At 36.1% G+C, this 19,117-nt stretch overlaps 2 protein-coding genes across 2 annotated transcripts; both read left to right on the forward strand.

Annotated features, from left to right (window-relative positions):
• The first annotated feature begins 4,846 nt into the window (after positions 1-4,846).
• On the forward strand, positions 4,847-6,251 carry LOC128032551 (uncharacterized). The gene is made up of 2 exons (XM_052621159.1): positions 4,847-5,226; positions 5,351-6,251. The coding sequence occupies exons 1-2, from the start codon at positions 4,847-4,849 to the stop codon at positions 6,249-6,251; spliced, it is 1,281 nt and encodes a 426-aa protein (XP_052477119.1).
• Positions 6,252-10,003: 3,752 nt separating this feature from the next.
• Positions 10,004-12,126, forward strand: LOC105797473 (uncharacterized). The gene is made up of 2 exons (XM_012627438.1): positions 10,004-10,825; positions 11,800-12,126. Exons 1-2 carry the CDS (start codon positions 10,004-10,006, stop codon positions 12,124-12,126), a joined length of 1,149 nt encoding a protein of 382 aa, XP_012482892.1.
• Positions 12,127-19,117: the final 6,991 nt, after the last annotated feature.

Consider the following 19,117-nt stretch of genomic DNA (forward strand, 5'->3'; position numbering starts at 1 on the left):
ATACATATATTTTATATAATAATTTTGAAATATATACATACATATATTTTCACATTTCCATAATTTTATGTATACACATATATATATCTTTTATATTTTTATAGTTCTATTCATTTTCTTTGTTTATTTCTTTATTTACATTTTCATTATTACTTTGAAAGAATGTTTTGATTTTATTTGCTTATAGGTATTGTTATTTTGTATGTCATTGATTTCCCCTTTTTTATCCAATTTATTTTCATTGCTATTACTCGTATGCTACACCATCGTATTCATTAACATTTTGTTATGCATACTAATATCCTTTAAAAAATTTCAAAATAAGGCAATGTTTTGCGTTTGGAAATTCAAGAAAACGTGCCCAAATGTGCTGGGTTTCGATTTTTCTCGTTCGACCAAATAGCCAAATATCCTTTTAAAATTTTCAAAATAAGGCAATGTTTTGCGTTTGGAAATTCGAGAAAATGTGCCCTAATGTGCTAGGTTTCGATTTTTCTCATTCAACCAAATAGCCAAATATCCTTTCAAAAATTTCAAAATTAGGCAATGTTTTGCGTTTGGAAATTCGAGAAAACGTGCCCTAATGTGCTGGGTTTCGATTTTTCTCGTTCGACCAAATAGCCAAATATCCTTTTAAAATTTTCAAAATAAGGCAATGTTTTGCGTTTGGAAATTCGAGAAAACGTGCCCTAATGTGTTGGGTTTCGGTTTCTCGTTCGACCAAATAGCCAAATATCCTTCTAAATTTTAATCCATGTCATTCGAGTTTTTAAGGAACGTACTTTAAATCTCTTTAAACTTTTCAATTTTCAACATTAATTAATCAACTAGGTACCAATTTTTGGGGCGTTACGAGGGTGCTAATCCTTCCTCGTACGTAACCGACTCCTGAACCTGTTTTTCTGTATTTCGTGGACCAAAATCGTTGTTTTAATAAAACCAAATCATTTGTTAAAAACAACTGCTTTTTGAGTGACCCGATCACACCTCATTAAAAAAGATTGGTGGCGACTCTCGTATTTATTTTCTTTTTCAAAATCCAAGTCGACCCTGTTTTATGAAATAAATGGTGTCAACAGCTTGGCGACTCTGCTGGGGACATGATTAAGAGAGTCAAGCCACGAGTTGATAAATTTTTGTCTTTTTGTCAAAAATTAAAAATTTAGTTTAAATGTATGATCCTTTCGTTGCATTTTGTCCGTCGTTTTTGTGGTCTTTAATATGGTTACTTTTTTGGTCCAAGCCTTTTGATATTCTTGCACATTGCATTGCATGACCGTGGGTCACACCCTTTTAAGTGGTAGTGAGAATTTATTCCTTCGTGAGGTTTTCACCTCCGTCCAGGATAGTGGATCCCTTTCGGGATACATCCGTACCTATGTCTTCGTGAGATTTTCATCTCCGTGCAGCCATAGGGAAATGTATCCCCCTGAACTGAACTCGGTCCATATGAGCCTATAACAGGTGAAGATCGAGGAATCTGCTGGTTCGGGTACATTTGCTTTAGAACCAAACCACATAAAGTGAACCTTACGAACCCACCCTAGATAAGAACCACTTTGAACCCTTAGTAGATGCCCAAATAGGTGCTTTATTATTTCTTGCTTTTATTGGGTTTTATTTTGATACTAACTTGTTGTTTTGTTTTGGCTGCATGACATTTTGACTATATGGCATTTCATTAAAAGGCGCTGGTTCACATTCGATTACTAGATAGAAAAGCCAATCATGGAAAGTTAATTTCTTGATAAAGTGGAAGATAATGCGGTTATCCAGATATGGTCAGAAAAAATGCAACTCAAGAAAGGTGATAGTCTGACGAGGGGGTACACATCAGAATTATGGGATTTCACTAGTATCAACGTAACTTAGAATAATCTTCAAGAGTTGAAAGAAATTTGGGCTCAATGGGATGATGAAGTCAATACTATAATTATGGTGATTTGCCCTACTTGCTCGACATCAAGGTGGATGAACATTTATTTCGAGCTTTGGCCCAATTTTGGAATTCTGCTTATAGCTGCTTCACTTTCGGGGAGGTAGACATGGTGCCTACTGTGGAGGAGTATACAGCTTTACTTCGTTGTTCGAGAATCCAAGTGGAAAAAGTTTATTCTAGAGCTGCCAATGTTTTGACTTTTACAAAGAAGTTAACAGAAATCACCGGAATGAGCGAGCAATGGGTCGCGGCACGAATCAAACAAAAAAGAGAAAACAAATGTATCCCTTGGAAAAGTTTGCGAGATCAGATTTTGGCACACCTGATACAAAGAAAAAGGTCGATGTTCTTGCTTTGAGTATCTACGGGTTGGTTATTTTCCCTAAAGCGTTAGGACATATAGACGAAGCAGTTGCAGATTTGTTCGATCAACTTGATAGGAAGGTCACACCCGTCCCAATAATTTTGGCTGAAACGTTCAGATCTTTGAGTGCGTGTTAGAGAACGGGTGAGGGAAGATTCATTGGTTGTGCACAGCTCCTGTTAGTTTGGTTCCACAGTCACTTTTGAAAGGTGGATAAGGTTTCTTATCAAGTATTCTTTGAAAATTATTCTCCTTTGAAGGAATTAGCAGTGACACCGAGACGTGACAACATTACAGGGGAAAGATGGATAATGATCCTTCAAAATCTCCAAGATGAAGATGTTGAATGGAAAGCTCCTTGGATGGTACTCGACGAGATTTTGTATTGATGTGGGGACTTCGACTGGGTCCCTTTACTTGGAATTTAGGGAGCTGTCGGATATACCCTTTTGCTCGTGTTAAGACAATATAGATCAAGACAGTTCATATCAGCAACACAAGGGCTGGCTGAGTGTGAGTTTTCTTATAAGGGTAATAATTACAGGGGAAAGATTCGGGAGATGTCCAACACTTGGAAACAAATTCACTAGATGAAAAGAATTACCGTAGAGCAACGACAACTCCCGAATATCATGGGTGGCGGAGTAAGAGGATTAATGATAACATCCCTAGGCCAAGAGAAAAATGCGTTCGATCTATAGAGGAGCATTTACGAGTAGTTCCATCAGAATTAGAGATCATCAAACAAGACTTCGAGAAAAGAAGTTCGGAGTTGGGAAAGAAGATAGAGCAGCTAGAAGAGGAAACGATGCATTTGGGACTATATGTTGATATCCACAAGTTGGAAGCTAAAAAGTTAAGGAAAGGGAAGAACAAGGCTAAAGAGGATTTAGATAGTCTAAAAACAGATTATAAAAAGCTGCGTCTGTCAATAAGAACTGCGGGATTGGGTAAAACGTCGGAGCAATGGCGACAGGAGATCAAGGAAGAGAATACCAAAGCTGATCAGTGGGAAAAGAAATTTTAAGACACCCAAGCTCGAGAGAGCACTTTGGAGAAAAGTTTGTTGGAATACCGAAATGAAGAAGCAAGATTAAAAGCTCGGGTAGCGGAGTTAGAAAAGTCGCTTCACCTGTGTCGTAGTCATAACTCTATGGTCGAGCTAAGAGCAAGTTTGAGTAAATTTAAAGAATTGAAGGAAAAGATAGGAGAGCTTGAAGACGCATTATAGAATTCTGAATTACGAGTAGAACTTCTTCAAAGACGCAATGAACACTGCCAAGAGCAGCTCCATCATTTTCAAAATCAAATTAGAGATAGAGATTACATTATGGGCAAAGCTGTGACTCAAGTGCTGGAACTGGCTGATCATTTGCAAACCTTAGCGGTCCATGCCGATATACTGAGTTTGAAATATGAATCGGAATCAAGTCGGGGTCGAGAGTTAGCTTGGATCCTTAGGAGAGTTAAGGCTTTAAGCATAAAGGCAAAGTCGTATATGTAATCCACTTTACGTAAAGAAATTTGTTTTCTAGTCAAGTATTTCTAATGAAATTGAATTAGAATCAATGCCTTTTTGCATCCATTCATTTTGCATCGCATTTTATCATATGCATTAAAGTTTCAAAAAAAGGCCCTAATTCATTAAAACTATGACAGTTATCCTGGAACGTCCTTACGGCACAAGAAAGAAGAAAAAAGTAATGGATCAAAGGTTAGAAAGGTTGGAACAAATGCAAAAAGAAATGCAAGATAAGATGCAAGAACAATTGGATAAAATCCAACAAGACGCGCTGGAATCCTAAAGAACTGTGATGAGCCAACTGGCACAATTATTGGCTGATAAAGGAAAGAGCCCTGTAATCAATTCGGGAGTTGATCAGGAGGACCCTGTTTATCCTCTAGGTTTTGCCCCAATGAACACTCAAGCACAACTGAATATGTGTTCACATGGAGTGCGTGATCACATTAGACCTCAATGCCAAGTCAGCGCCTCGGCACCGATGAACTTCCAGACAGGCTCGAGTTCCAACCCAGGAGATAATCCAACAAACCCTGTTGTCCCGGATCTGGACGATGTAGCGGAAGTAGAGAAGGTAAAGGTGGGTTTACCGAAGCAACTTGAAGATAGGTGTAGGTGGTTAGAGGAAAAGTTCAAAGCAATGGAAAGTGCCGATTACCCTTGCAAGATCGATGCCAAAGACCTGAGCTTGGTCCCTGACTTAGTTCTCCCACTTAAGTTTAAAATGCCAGAATTTGAGAAGTATAACGGGTCCTGAAGCCCATATCACTATCTTCTTTCGGAGGATGATGGGATATATCGACAATGATCAATTGTTAATTCACTGTTTCCAGGACAGTTTGATCGGAGCTGCGACCAAATGGTATAACCAGCTGGGTCGTGCACAAATTTGCTCATGGAAAGATTTGGCACAAGCCTTCATGAGACAATATAGCCACGTAGCGAACATGACACCCGATAGGATCATGCTACAAAACATGGAGAAGAAACAGAATGAAAGCTTCAGGCAGTATGCCCAGAGATGGAGAGAAGTGGCAACTCAAGTCCAAGCACCTCTTCTGGAAAAAAAACCACAATGCTTTTCATCAATACTTTAAAGGCCCCGTTCATCACTCATATGTTGGGAAGCGCCACTAAAAGCTTCTCAGATATAGTGATGACCGGTGAAATGATTGAAAATGGAGTAAGAAATGGTAAAATAGATGCAGGGGAAAACTTTAAAAAATCGACTTCGAGGAAGAAAGAAGGCAAGGTAAATAATGTGAGTACATACAACAAGGGATATTCAAAGCCAATCACTGTTGGTTCACCAAGGACGGTAGCTACCAGTCATCAAGGCCCTCCGAGGCAGGAGTCCAATTTGAGGTCAAAAAGACCCCAGTTTACACCTATCCCGATAACGTATAGAGAGTTGTACCAAAATCTATTTAATGCATATGTGGTAGCTCCTTTTTTTATCTAAAACCCATGCAACCCCCATTTCTTAAGTGGTATGACACAAACGCTCAATGCAAATATCATGCAGGGATAAGGGGCATTCGATTAAGAATTGTACTGCATTCAAGAAGGTGGTCGAAAGACTCATCAAAATGGGTATTGTAAAATTAGATGACCCCTCCGGTCCAAATGTAGCAGGAAACCCGTTGCCCGATTATACGGATAAAGGGGTAAATGCGATAGCCGATGATGGAAGTAAGAGAATTAAGGCAGATGTGATGGAGGTAAGAACCCCATTGAAATGTGTTTGGGAACAGATGGTATGTAGGGGTCTAATCACTCAAGTTTTAGACGAAAGGCCTAAAGGGGCAGGAATATACTGTGAGTTCCATGCCAAGAAAGGTCATAATATCCAAGAATGTGTAGAGTTCAAGACCATGGTACAAAATCTAATGGACAATAAAGAGATAGAGTTTTATGAAGAATTCAAGGAATTTGAAGAAAGAGAGATCTGCGCCTCAGAGGAAGGACCCATAGAAAGGTTCCAGAAGGTCAATCACCCAGTGGTGATTATTTCACGGCCAATGAGCAATGAAGCAGGGATACAAATACCACCGAAACTCATAATCCAAAAACCAGTACCCTTTTCCTATAAGGATAACAAAAAGGTTCCTTGGAATTATGACTGTAACGTGACAATACCAGGAGAGGGGAACCCGATAAATGTTTCAGAAGAGAGTAATGATGATGGATTCTACACACGTAGTGGAAAGCGTTACGATCCAGCAACTTCAAAAACAGAGCCTGTAAAAGGAAAAGCCTTGGTGGTCGAACGAAAGAAGGAAAAGGCGGTCCGAATTGAATCACCTGTCAACGAGCCAGTAACGGAGAATGAAGTTAGGGAGTTTCTAAAGTTCTTAAAACACAGCGAATACAGTGTCGTAGAGCAGTTACATAAACAACTAGCTCGTATCTCAGTACTAGTGTAACACCTCGACCCGCGTCCGTCGCCGGATTAGAGTTACGAGGCATTACTAAACAAAGCACACATCCGAACAATTTACAAGTACACATAAACAAGTCTCTTAAATCAATCAAATTTTAAATCATAAAGCTAACATAAACTCTTTATAATTTATTCCATATTTTAAAACGAACATATATATAGTCACATAAATCATAAGCAAAAATATCAAATAAATCAAAAATCACTTTTTCATAATCGGCACATCATGCGTTTACATTCAATAACTTACATTGACTGAATTTAATAGACTTATCATTACATTTCTATATACAACTTAGTCATTAAAATTCAAATAACAAAACCAATTTACTTAAAACACGTATACCCTTCTAGTTTTATTATAACACAAGTCACTATTCAAATGGTCAAACCCAATTACAAAAGCTGAAAATAAACTTGTTAATTCATATGTTTTAGTAAATAACTATTTTCATTCAACTAAATTACATCGCACGCAATTAATAGTACATAGTACCGAACTAAAATATATTGTTCCATAATTAGCAATTTATATCAAACTCATCACTAATATATATATAACATGTCCGTATGTAAGTAGGCTTAATACACTAATCATAATTAGTTCATTATGTACATATTAAACACTTATTAACCTATTACAAGATTGTGCATGTGTGTACTCCAAATGGGTCATTTCTGAACATCCATATTTCATTATCACTACAAAACTAATTAAGACATATTAGGTCATTATAACACTCAAACCATAGCATATTTATGTTTTCTTAATATTCTCCAAAACACATACTTATCAATATAAATATGAACACCAAAACTGAATCATATAATCACTTACATTTTCAAATCAAACATAATTTAAATACACCACATGTATATACAATATTTCTAAATACCTAATTATCACATAACATAATCTTAATTCAACTAACATCCAATATTAATCTTATTGCCGAAACACATAACTAAATATCACCTTTTTATTCAACTTATATCACAAGACTTTAATATCTAACATAAACCAAATTTATCACATACATGTAACTTGAATATCTCATTCAAATGCAAGCTCAAATCATGATCAAATGTAGTCAAATTCAAGCATAAAAATTAAACACATCAAGCACCCATTCAAAAACACATAAAACCCAATTTAAACAAAATGATCATGAACAAGCCATTTTTAAACCAAACCGAACACAAGCATGGAAATTAAACCATTTTCGCATGGCTATTTATATATTATGATCCAAAACTAACCAAAACATAATCAAGCCTATACATGCCATAAGATCGAGTTCAACTTTAACAAAATACCAAAAGAAGTCGATAGTGTGATAGACTATGCTGATGATCCCGAGCTCGTAACGCGACTCCCAAAATCTATAAAATAGAGGTAAACAAAAACACACACAGTAAGCTATTAAAGCTTAGTAAGTCATAAGCAAAAATTCATATATATATATATATATATATATACACTAATACTTATTTCATCATTAAGTTAAAATAAACCAAATATTCTAATATTTTGTACCATATAACAATTTAATAAAAATCACATTGTATTTTCATATAAACAAACCATATGGCCAAATACACATAAATATTTAGCAAAGCCAAATTTTCAACAAATCATTATGCCAAAACATGCTTATATTCAAATGGTTAACTCATACTCGATATTTCATTTGAAACTATTATCAATTTAAAATAATCAACTTACGTTAACACTAATTAAGCAAATGGCTAACACATGCCTGAATAATTTAGCTTTCTTAACACATTTATTTGCTTTTACTATTTCTCACATAAGATTTATAGAACATAGAACCTTGTATAAAACAATGGCATAAAGCCTGCTAGGCACAAAGCCCGATACATTTCACCGGCACAAAGCCTACTAGACATAAAATCTGAAGTAATTCACCGACATCAAGTCTGCTAGGCATTAAGCCTGAAAATCTCAGATACAAGGATGATCGTTCGTATAATTCTTTATGTTTACATAAGTCTTACTCAATAACCATATCTCTGTAAGAATTGAATTATATTCAATTCTTCATAGCAAACAAACATTCGAACCACATATGTATAATTTACAACATTAAAATTCAGCTCAACGAATTTGTAACCTATATTCGAACCACATATGTATGTAAAATTCATACATTAAATTCAGCTCAAAAACTTTGTAACCTATATTTGAACCACATATGTATATAAAATTCATACATTAAATATAGCTCAAGAACTTTAAATATATATATTCGAACCATATGGGCATATATATATAATTCATAATATTATGTTCAACTCAAAGAACTTATATCATACATTAAAACTTTATACATATAATTCATAACTTTAATTTCAACTCAAGAAATTAAATCTTACATTCGAACTACTTATCCATGTAAATTCTACTATTAGTTTCATATCATTGAACTTAAAGCATACTTTAGCTAATATACATGTAATTTATACCATTAATATCAACCTTCCAAAATCAATTTCAATGTTAGGCTATCACATAGAAAAATCACTAAGTTTTATTCAATTTATATTCTTTTAGTTCCAGCTTACTAAATGTATGACAGATATATTTATATAAATTCCAATTTTATAACATTTAAATTGCTATTAGACTTACCTCGGATAGTGAAAAATTGAAATCGGATAATTAATCGACGATTTTGGTTTTTCCCCGATCTAGCTCCGATTTCTTTGGTTCTTGATCTAAACATATTCAAAATGAGCTAGTTTAAATATTATTAACTTCAATTTAATCCAAAAACACATAAATGGAAAATTACAAATTTGCCCCTAACATTTTACATTTTTCACAATTTAGTCCGAATTACACAAAACACAAAACATTCAAATTTTGACTATACTATGGTTAGGCTGAAACTTCATTATACTCATACAAGTCCATGCATTTCAATTATTTCGTATTTTAGTCCCTCAAAAATTTATTTTCACAATTTAGCTCTAAATACTCAAATTCATCAAAAATCCCAAAACAAAACATGTTAATCTAACACATGTATTTCATATTTCATCAACTAACATCATAAAACTCAAACATCCATCAATGGCACATTTCAAAATCATCATCAATTCACAAAATTGAAGCATGAGTTTTGAAGAACACAAAACAACGATATCAAAAACGTAAAAATTATCAAAAACCGAACAAAGAACTAACCTTAATCAAAATTCAAAATGGTCGAACCCTTAGCTTGTTCTTTCCTTTTTCTTTTCTTTTACATTGGTTAGTAGAAACAAAAAAATGATAATGGCTTTTTAACTTATGTTGTTTTTTTATTATAATAACTTTATAATATATTATTTATTATTATAACCTTTATAATTATTATAAAAACTATATAATATATGCATAGTGCCATCCGTTCATTAATTCAATGGCAAAATTGTAACATGAAACCTTCATATTAAAAGAACAACGACTATTTGGCCCTTCTAAAAATAACCACTAAATTTTTATTTTACGCGATTAAGCCCTATTCTCAAATTAAGTACTCAAACAATAAAATTAATTCACGAAACTTTCACACATATAAATTCACACATAATAAACACAGAAAAAAATATTAAAATATTTTTCAGACTCGGATGTGTGGTCTCGAAACCACTGTTTCGATTTGGGTCAAAATCGGGCTGTTACAACTAGTGTTACTCTTAAGCTCGAAGGTACATCACAACGCATTAATGAAAGTATTAAATGAAACTTACGTCGCTAATGACATCTCTATGAACAAGTTAGACCGTCTGGTTGGTAACATAAGTGCTGATAACTTTATTTTCTTTAATGATGATAAAATACCGCCGGGAGGCATGGGATCGACCAAAGCTCTGCACATTACAACCCGCTGCAAGGGGTATACGTTGCCAGGGGTACTAACTGATAATGGATCAACCCTAAAGGTCTTACCCTTATCTACCCTGAATAGGTTGCCCATGGACAGCTCGCACATGAAAACATGCCAGAACATAGCGAGGGCGTTCGATGGTACTGAAAGAAGAGTAATGGGAAAGATTGAAATACCCCTCCTAATCGGCCCAAGCACGTATGAGGTAGATTTCTTGGTAATGGACATCAAGCCTTCTTACAATTGTTTGTTAGGAAGACCTTGGATTCATTCAGCAGGAGCAGTACCTTCATCGTTACACCAAAAGTTGAAGCTGCTAACAGAGGGTCGACTGGTGACAATCAATGCAGAGGAGGACATCATTGTGGCTGTAACTAGTGACGCACCTTATATAGGGACAGAAGAAGAAGTAATTGAATGTTCATTCCGATCTTTGGAATTTGTAAACGCAACCTTCATTGTTGAAGGGAATAAGATCCCCACACCCAGAATATCTAAAACAACGAGGATGAGCTTACAAATGATGGCTGGAAGAGGGGCTCCACCTGGAAAAGGATTTGGGAAATTCCTCCAAGGGAGAATGGAGGTACCCATATTGGTGGACAAACGAGACTGCTTTGGCTTGGGATATAGGCCAGATGCAAGGCAAAAGAGGAAAGAGGTGGAGAGGAAGTAGGAAAGAAGAAAGGCACATTTGAGTAGGGAGGAAACAAAATGGGAACCCATGACATTCCCCCACATATCCAAAACATTCGTGTCAGGGGGAACTATTCACCCTGAACGAAGGACGTCAAGAAAAGGAACTGCAAAAGGGATGTTAGGGGATCTAAGCATTAATGTCATATACGAGGAAGAAATTGGATAAAATAATTCATCAGGCATTCGCCCTTATGAGCCGGGAAGCGTTCTAAATAATTGGACTGCCGAGGAGATCCCTGTAACTTTTAAAGTCAATTCAGAGTAATATTCAGAACACACTTGTTGCTCTGAGCTTGGGAGTAACAAGAATCTTTTGTAAAAGGCATTTGTCTAAAATCTTATTTCAATGAAATATATCATTCAGTCTCATTTTGAGCAAATATTCTTTTATTCTTTCCATTCCATTCATAAACATACTGTGCATATAATTATTCTTAGATTCTTTCTTTAAATCTACTTTTCACCTCAATAACAGGCCCTCAGATATTAATGATATGAGCGACATTGCTACTAACTCAGAGTCCCCTTTTGAGCAAGACATGGGTATAGAGGATTCATAGGATTTTGAAGATGATCGAGGCTGTAACTTATCTCCTGATTTGTTAAGAATGGTAGAACAAGAAGAAAAACAGATCCTACCTTATAAAGAGTCGGTAGAAGTAGTGAGCTTAGGGGAGGGAAAAGAAGTGAAAATTGGAGTTTGCATTGATGCGGAGATGAAGCGAGATCTCATTAAGTTGCTCCAATAATTCAATGATGTCTTTGCATGGTCCTATCAAGACATGCCCGGGTTAAACACTGATATAGCGGTACACCGACTCTTCATAAAGAAAGAATGTAAACCAGTTCAACAAAAACTCCGAATGATGAGACCTGATGTCTTGTTGAAAATAAAAGAAGAAGTTAAGAAGCAGTTTGATGCTGGTTTTTTTACAGGTGGTCAAGTATTCGGAATGGGTAGCCAACATAATCCCTGTACCTAAGAAAGATGGGAAAGTGCGAATGTGTGTGGAATACAGAGATCTGAACAAAGTCAGTCCCAAAGATAATTTCTCGTTACCCCATATTGATACCTTAGTAGACAACACTGTCGGTTACTCGCTGTTCTCCTTCATGGATGGTTTCTCCGGGTATAACCAAATTAGAATGCATCCTGAAGACATAGAGAAGACTACCTTCATAATTATGTGGGGAATATTCTGCTACAAAGTGATGTCGTTTGGACTAAAAATACGGAAGCAACGTATCAGAGAGCCATGGTAACCTTATTCTATGACATAATGCATAAAGAGATAGAAGTCTATGTTGATGACATGGTCGCGAAGTCTAGAACAGAAGGGGAACATGTACGAGTCCTTAGAAAATTGTTCATAAAGTTAAGAAAATTCCAGCTAAAGTTAAATCCAGCAAAATGCACCTTCGGGGCCAGATCAGGAAAATTGTTGGGGTTCATGGTCAGTGAGAGAGGAATTGAGATCGATCCAGACAAAGTAAAGGCTATACAAGAACTACCTCCGCCGCGTACTCAAAAAGAAGTTCGAGGTTTTTTAGGGAGACTAAACTACATCGCTCAATTCATTTCACAATTATCTGAGAAATGTGACCCCATATTTCGTCTCCTTAAGAAACACAATCTAGGTGTATGGGATGAAGAGTGTCAGACAACTTTTGAAAAGGTCAAACATTACTTGTCCAACGCTCCAGTGCTAATGCCACCTTGCCCAAATAAACCATTGATACTGTATTTGGCAGTATTTGAAAATTCCATGGGGTGCGTGCTTGGCCAACATGATGAGTCAGGACGAAAAGAAAGAGCAATCTACTATCTCAGTAAGAAGTTCACTGAATGCGAGACGAGATATTCACTAATTGAGAAACTATGTTGCGCTTTGATCTGGACAACTCAGAGATTGAGACAATACATGTACCATACAACCTGGTTAATCTCTAAACTGGACCCTCTGAAATACATGATGGAGTCGACTGCTCTGAATGGAAGGATGGCCCGATGGCAAATTCTACTGTCTGAATTTGATATAGTCTATGTGAACCGGAAAGCAATAAAAGGGAGTGCAATAGCAGACTTTCTGGCCAGTAGAGCACTGGATGATTATGAACCACTAAACTTCGATTTCCTGAATGAGGATTTGATGTATGTTACAACCGCAGAAAAAGACTTTCAAAAAGGCAATCCTTGGAAGCTGAATTTTGACGGAGCCTCGAATGCTGTGGGCAATGGGATTGGGGCAGTCTTGATATCTTCCGATGGTGATCATTACCCATTCATTAGCAAATTAAATTTGATTACACAAATTACATGGCGGAATATAAGGCATGCATCATGAGAATCCGCGCAGCTATTGAACGTAAAATAAGGTTGTCAGAGGTATATGGGGATTCTGTATTGGTAATTTATCAGCTTAAAGGTGAATGGGAGATAAGAGACTCCAAGTTGATTAATTATCGAAAGCTGGTCCTTGAATTAATTGAAGATTTTGATGACATTACCTTCTGTTATCTTCCACGGGATGAAAATCAGATGGCCGACGCATTGGCTACATTAGCTTCTATGATCAAAGTAAATAAACAAGAGGATATGAAGCCTATCCAGATGAGCATTTATGAGGCTCCATCCCATTGTTACAACATTGAAGATGAAGAAGCAAAGGATTATCACCCCTGGTATCACGACATACTGCGGTATATGAAGAATCGCGAGTATCTTGGCCAGGCGACTGAGAATGAAAAGAAGACATTGAGAAGGTTGGCTAATGATTATGTCTTAGATGGAGAGATCTTGTATAGAAGAGGAAAAGATCAGGTGCTGCTAAGATGTGTAGACGCTGTGGAGGCCAAGCAAATCTTGGAAGATGTGCATGAAGAAGTTTGTGGAACTCATGCTAATGGCTTCACAATGACCAGGAAAATTATGAGATTCGGATATTATTGGTCTACCATGGAAGAAGATTGCATCAAATATGCCAAGAAATGCGATATGTGTCAAATTTACGGAGACAAGATTCACGTGCCCCATTCGCCTCTACATGTCATGACTTCTCTATGGCCTCTATGTGGGGCATGGATGTCATTGGACCGATCTCGCCAAAAGCTTCAAATGGGATCGTTTCATATTCGTAGTTATTGACTACTTTACTAAGTGGGTAGAGGCCACTTCTTACGCTAATGTTACAAAGTCAGCAGTCAGTAGATTCCTAAAAAAAGAGATCATATGTCGATACGGGATGCCAGAAAGGATTATCTCCGACAATGCATTGAACTTGAACAACAGTACAATAGTGGAGGTCTGTAATCAATTCAAGATCAAGCACCACAACTCCTCGCCATATCGCCCAAAAATGAATGGCGCGGAAGAAGTGGCCAATAAAAACATCAAGAAGATCGTAGGAAAGATGACTGAGACTTATAAGGATTGGCACGAGAAGTTACCATTTGCCCTTCTTGCCTATCGAATGTCTATCAGAACCTCTACCGGGGTAACACCTTTCTCATTGGTGTATGGAATGGAGGCGGTTTTTCCCATTGAAGTAGAGATTCCTTCCCTCCGAGTTTTATCAGAATTGAAACTAGATGAAGCTGAATAAATTCAATCCCGATATGATCAACTGAATTTGATCGAAGAAAAGAGGCTACGAGCTATATGTCATGGTCAAATGTACCAAAAGAGAATGATGCGAACTTACAACAAAAAGGTTCGTCCTAGGGAATTCCATGAAGGAGACTTGGTACTGAAGAAAATCATTCCCATACAAAAGGACTTTAGAGGAAAGTGGATGCCGAATTGGGAAGGACCTTATGTAGTCAAGAAAGCCTTTTCTGGAGGAGCTTTAATTTTGACCGAGATGGATGGCAAGAACTTGCCTAACCCTGTGAATTCGGATTCAATCAAGAAGTACTTCACCTAAAAAAATAAAAAAAAGGTAAAGGCCAAGGTGAAAACCAACAAAGGGCGCTTTGAGACCAAATGGGTTTTGGATTGAAAACCCAGGAATGGGCAGTTTAAGTTTTGATCGAAGATGGGGCATGCGGTGGTTTTGTCCTCTCCGAATTAATAAGAAGGAAAGATGCCACATCTTGGGGCATCGACAAAGCATTCTAGGACTTCTAAACACATATCAAGTTCAAAAGGGTCCTCAAGAAGTTTGTACGGAGAAGCTCATGCTGCGATATCTGGGGCACCTGTATTCATCTTATTCATTTTTGTATCTTAGCGAAATTTGTTATCTTGATTAATTTGTTCATTTAGAGCTTTGCTCTCAATAAATTTTCATCTTATCCATTGTGATAAGCTTTTTTATCTTATTCATTTCGTATCTCAGCAAGATTTGCTATCTTGATTGATTTATTTGTTTAGAGATTTGCTCTCAATTTCATCGTGTCCATTTTTATGATCTTTTTCAAGCATCTTTCATTAAAATAATAATTAATGGACTAATAATATTCAAGCAAAAGAAGTTTTGCATATTACTCTGAAAGCTTCTAAATAGTACGAGGACCTGAAATAGGGCTATTGTTTAGAACTAACCAACTTAAGGATTAGAGGAATTGGAGAAAGAATAGTCTAAATTGTGACTATTTTTTTGGTTTTTCTGTCAAAAAAATACCGGCTGAAAAAGAGAGCATCAGTGATAGAGCCTTGATGAACAACGAGCAATGACAACCTAAGCATTAAAAAGGGATCATTCTCATGACATTCTGCATTCATGCAAATATAATTCATACACATCTAGTCAGAGCATTTGATTCATTTTGATCATGACATCCTAAACACTAGGCATAAATAGGTTCATAAAATGGACTTTATAGGTCATGTTCCCCAGAGAGCAGATCAATAAAATTACTCATACCCCCGAGGTTGCAATTTAAAAGATTGAAGCCACAATGGCGAATCCTACTTTCCTGGCGGCGCAGTGGAACAGATTGAAGCTACAACAACAAATCTTACTTCCCCGACATCGCAGTTAATTAGGCAGAAGAAACCAATCCTACCTCCCTGAAGTTGCAGTGGAGCGGATTAAAAACACAGACCTTATCTCTCTGAAGTTGCAGTAGAGCAGATCGCATCCAGTCTTATCTCTCTGCAGTTGCAGTGGAGCAGACAGAAGAAACCAATCCTATCTCCTTGAAGTTACAGTAGAGCGGATTAAAAAAACCACAGATCTCATCTCTCTGAAGTTGCAGTAGAGCAGATCAAATCAATCTTAGCTCCCTGAAGTTGCAGTGGAGCAGATTGAAGATACAAGTCTTACTTCCCTGAGGTTGTAGTGGAGCAGACTAAAACCACCAATCTCGTCCCCCTGAAGTTGTAGCAGAGTGGATTGAAGCTACAAGTAGTATCTCTTTCTGAAGTTGCAGTGGAGTGGGTCGAAGCAACAAGACACAACGGACTGAAACGAAGCTACTTGGAGAAGAAAAACACCAGAACAAGTCAAGACCCGGTAAAATTGGGCAAATTTGGTCTTCCTTAAAAGTCTTTACTCTGTTCTCGTTACACAACAACGAGCAAAGAGGGGCAGCTGTAATAGCCCAAATTTGCCCAGGCTTACAACCCAAAAATAAATATCTAAAACCCAAGATATAGGCCCAAAGCTTGACGGCCCAAAACCTTAACTGGTTTCAGTAAAAACTGAAACCCTAACCCTAAGGCGCCATTCCCCCTGCTGCACATGTGCCTCAGCAGCACGTTCGTCGCCCCGAGGCCGCCTCCATTTGAACCAAAATAGTAATTCCCCTCCGTTGACTCTTGATACCTGCAAAAACGACTAAAAGAAACAGTATAGAAACGACAACGAAATAAAAGACAGAAACAAAAGCAAAAACATAGCAAGAGAAATAGAAAATAGTAATATAGACCAACAGTGTAATCGTGGCTATAAAAGCCACAAAGTTAACCATGTATTTTTTTACACACAAAAAAACAGAATACAAAGAGGAATTTTAGTCCAAAGGTTGATCTTTTAATTTCTGCTTCATTTCTAGTCCATTTTTTTATTATTTTTTTATTTACGTGTCGTTACGAAAATAAAACAAAAAGAATAAAAAGAAAAAGGTAAGGAACTAACCTATATTCGGGTCTCCGAAACCATGGACGGCCGAGGAAGTAGCCTCCGAGGATAGGCGGCCGGAAACCGAAAGGTTTCTTGAGCTTTTGGGGCCTTTTGGTTAATAGTTTGGGGATTTTAAAAACGGATTTGGGTTTAGGGGGTTTGAAAAGACCAGGTCGGAGGTTTTTTCTCTTTTTCGGCCACCGCATATGGCGGTGCCGTCGCCGGTGACCGGTGGCCGGCGCGGTGGCCCCTTTGCCAGACTCTATGACCATGGGAGAGGGTCTGAGAGAGAATGAAGTTTTTTTCTGAAAAAAGAGGAAGAAATGAGCCTTTTTTGAAAAAATTTCAACTTTTATACTAGTATTGAAACGGCGTCGTTTCATGAAGAGTCTTTAGGTGCCAAAACGGCACCATTTGGCGCGACCCGTGGGTGACCCGACCTGTCCGACCAGGATCCGCGTGTTTTAGCCTTAAAAGGGTATTTGCGTACACAGTCCCTCCGATTTTACAACGCGTTGTAATCTGGCCTTTTTTTTCGTTCTTTCCTTTTATTTTAAATTAGCTGCATAGTTTTATTTTTATTTCATTTTAGTCCATTGCAATGCTGCATTTTGGGGACTTGGTTTATTTCCTGTTTTGGTACCCCTCTTTTTGCGCGTGTCACAATTTAATCCTTTACGTTTCTTTATTTCGAATTCGGCCCATATTTTCGTTTTATTTCAATTTAGTCTGTGTTTTTTTGGCAATTTTACTATTCAGTTAATTATCTCAATGTTATTATCATTATCATATTATACCATTATTATTATTATTATTATTTATTCATTTATACTTTTTAAATTTTAAATTTTGTTATATATATATACATGAGTTTTTTTATAATATATATACATATACATATTTTATACATTGTCTACATATACATATATACCTATACATTCTTTATATATTTTATAACTTATATGCATATCTATATATTTATGTACATATTTTATTTTCATACATATATATATACATACTTTTATATACCTTCTATAATTTTTATAAACATGCATGTACATATACATATTTTAATGTACATACGTATATATGTATGTATATGCTTACTTATATATTTATATACATATATTTTATATAATAATTTTGAAATATATACATACATATATTTTCATATTTCCATAATTTTATGAATATATATATATATATATATATATATATATATATATCTTTTATATTTTTATAGTTCTATTCATTTTCTTTGTTTATTTCTTTATTTACATTTCATTATTACTTTGAAATAATGTTTTGATTTTATTTGCTTATATGTATTGTTATTTTGTATGTCATTGATTTCCCCTTTTTTATCCAATTTATTTTCATTGCTATTACTCGTATGCTACACCATCGTATTCATTAACATTTTGTTACGCATACTAATATCCTTTAAAAAATTTCAAAAAAAGGCAATGTTTTACATTTGGAAATTCGAGAAAACGTGCCCAAATGTGCTGGGTTTCGATTTTTCTCGTTCAACCAAATAACCAAATATCCTTTCAAAAATTTCAAAATAAGGCAGTGTTTTGCGTTTGGAAATTCGAGAAAACGTGCCCTAATGTGCTGGGTTTCGATTTTTCTCGTTCGACCAAATAGCCAAATATCCTTTTAAAAATTTCAAAATAAGGCAATGTTTTGCGTTTGGAAATTCGAGAAAACATGCCCTAATGTGCTGGGTTTCGATTTCTCGTTCGACCAAATAGCCAAATATCCTTCTAAATTTTAATCCATGTCATTCGAGTTTTTAAGGATCGTACTTTAAATCTCTTTAAATTTTTCAATTTTCGACATTAAGACATTAATTAATCAACTAGGTACCAATTTTTGGGGCGTTACGAGGATGCTAATCCTTCCTCGTACGTAATCGACTCCCGAACCTGTTTTTCTGAATTTCGTGGACCAAAATAATTGTTTTAATAAAATCAAATCATTTGTTAAAAACAACCGCTTTTTGAGGTGACCCGATCACACCTCATTAAAAAAGATTGCTGGCGACTCCCATATTTATTTTCTTTTTCAAAATTCGAGTCGACCCTGTTTTATCAAAGAAATTGTGTCAACAAACCTAATTTTAAAAAATAGAATAGTTGCCTATTTTAGCCTTATATTAGCCTTATATTACTTTAATAACAATT

This window comes from Gossypium raimondii, chromosome 9 (assembly GCF_025698545.1).
Source record: "Gossypium raimondii isolate GPD5lz chromosome 9, ASM2569854v1, whole genome shotgun sequence".
Classification (NCBI taxonomy): domain Eukaryota; kingdom Viridiplantae; phylum Streptophyta; class Magnoliopsida; order Malvales; family Malvaceae; genus Gossypium; species Gossypium raimondii.

Coding starts and splice junctions, on each gene's coding strand:
- LOC105797473 (XM_012627438.1), top strand. CDS start 10,004: ATGAAAGTATTAAATGAAACTTACGTCGCTAATGACATCTCTATGAAC. Junction 10,826..11,799: donor CAAGGCAAAAGAGGAAAGAG/GTGGAGAGGAAG, acceptor GTTTTTTTACAG/GTGGTCAAGTATTCGGAATG.
- LOC128032551 (XM_052621159.1), top strand. CDS start 4,847: ATGGAGAGAAGTGGCAACTCAAGTCCAAGCACCTCTTCTGGAAAAAAA. Junction 5,227..5,350: donor TTTACACCTATCCCGATAAC/GTATAGAGAGTT, acceptor AATATCATGCAG/GGATAAGGGGCATTCGATTA.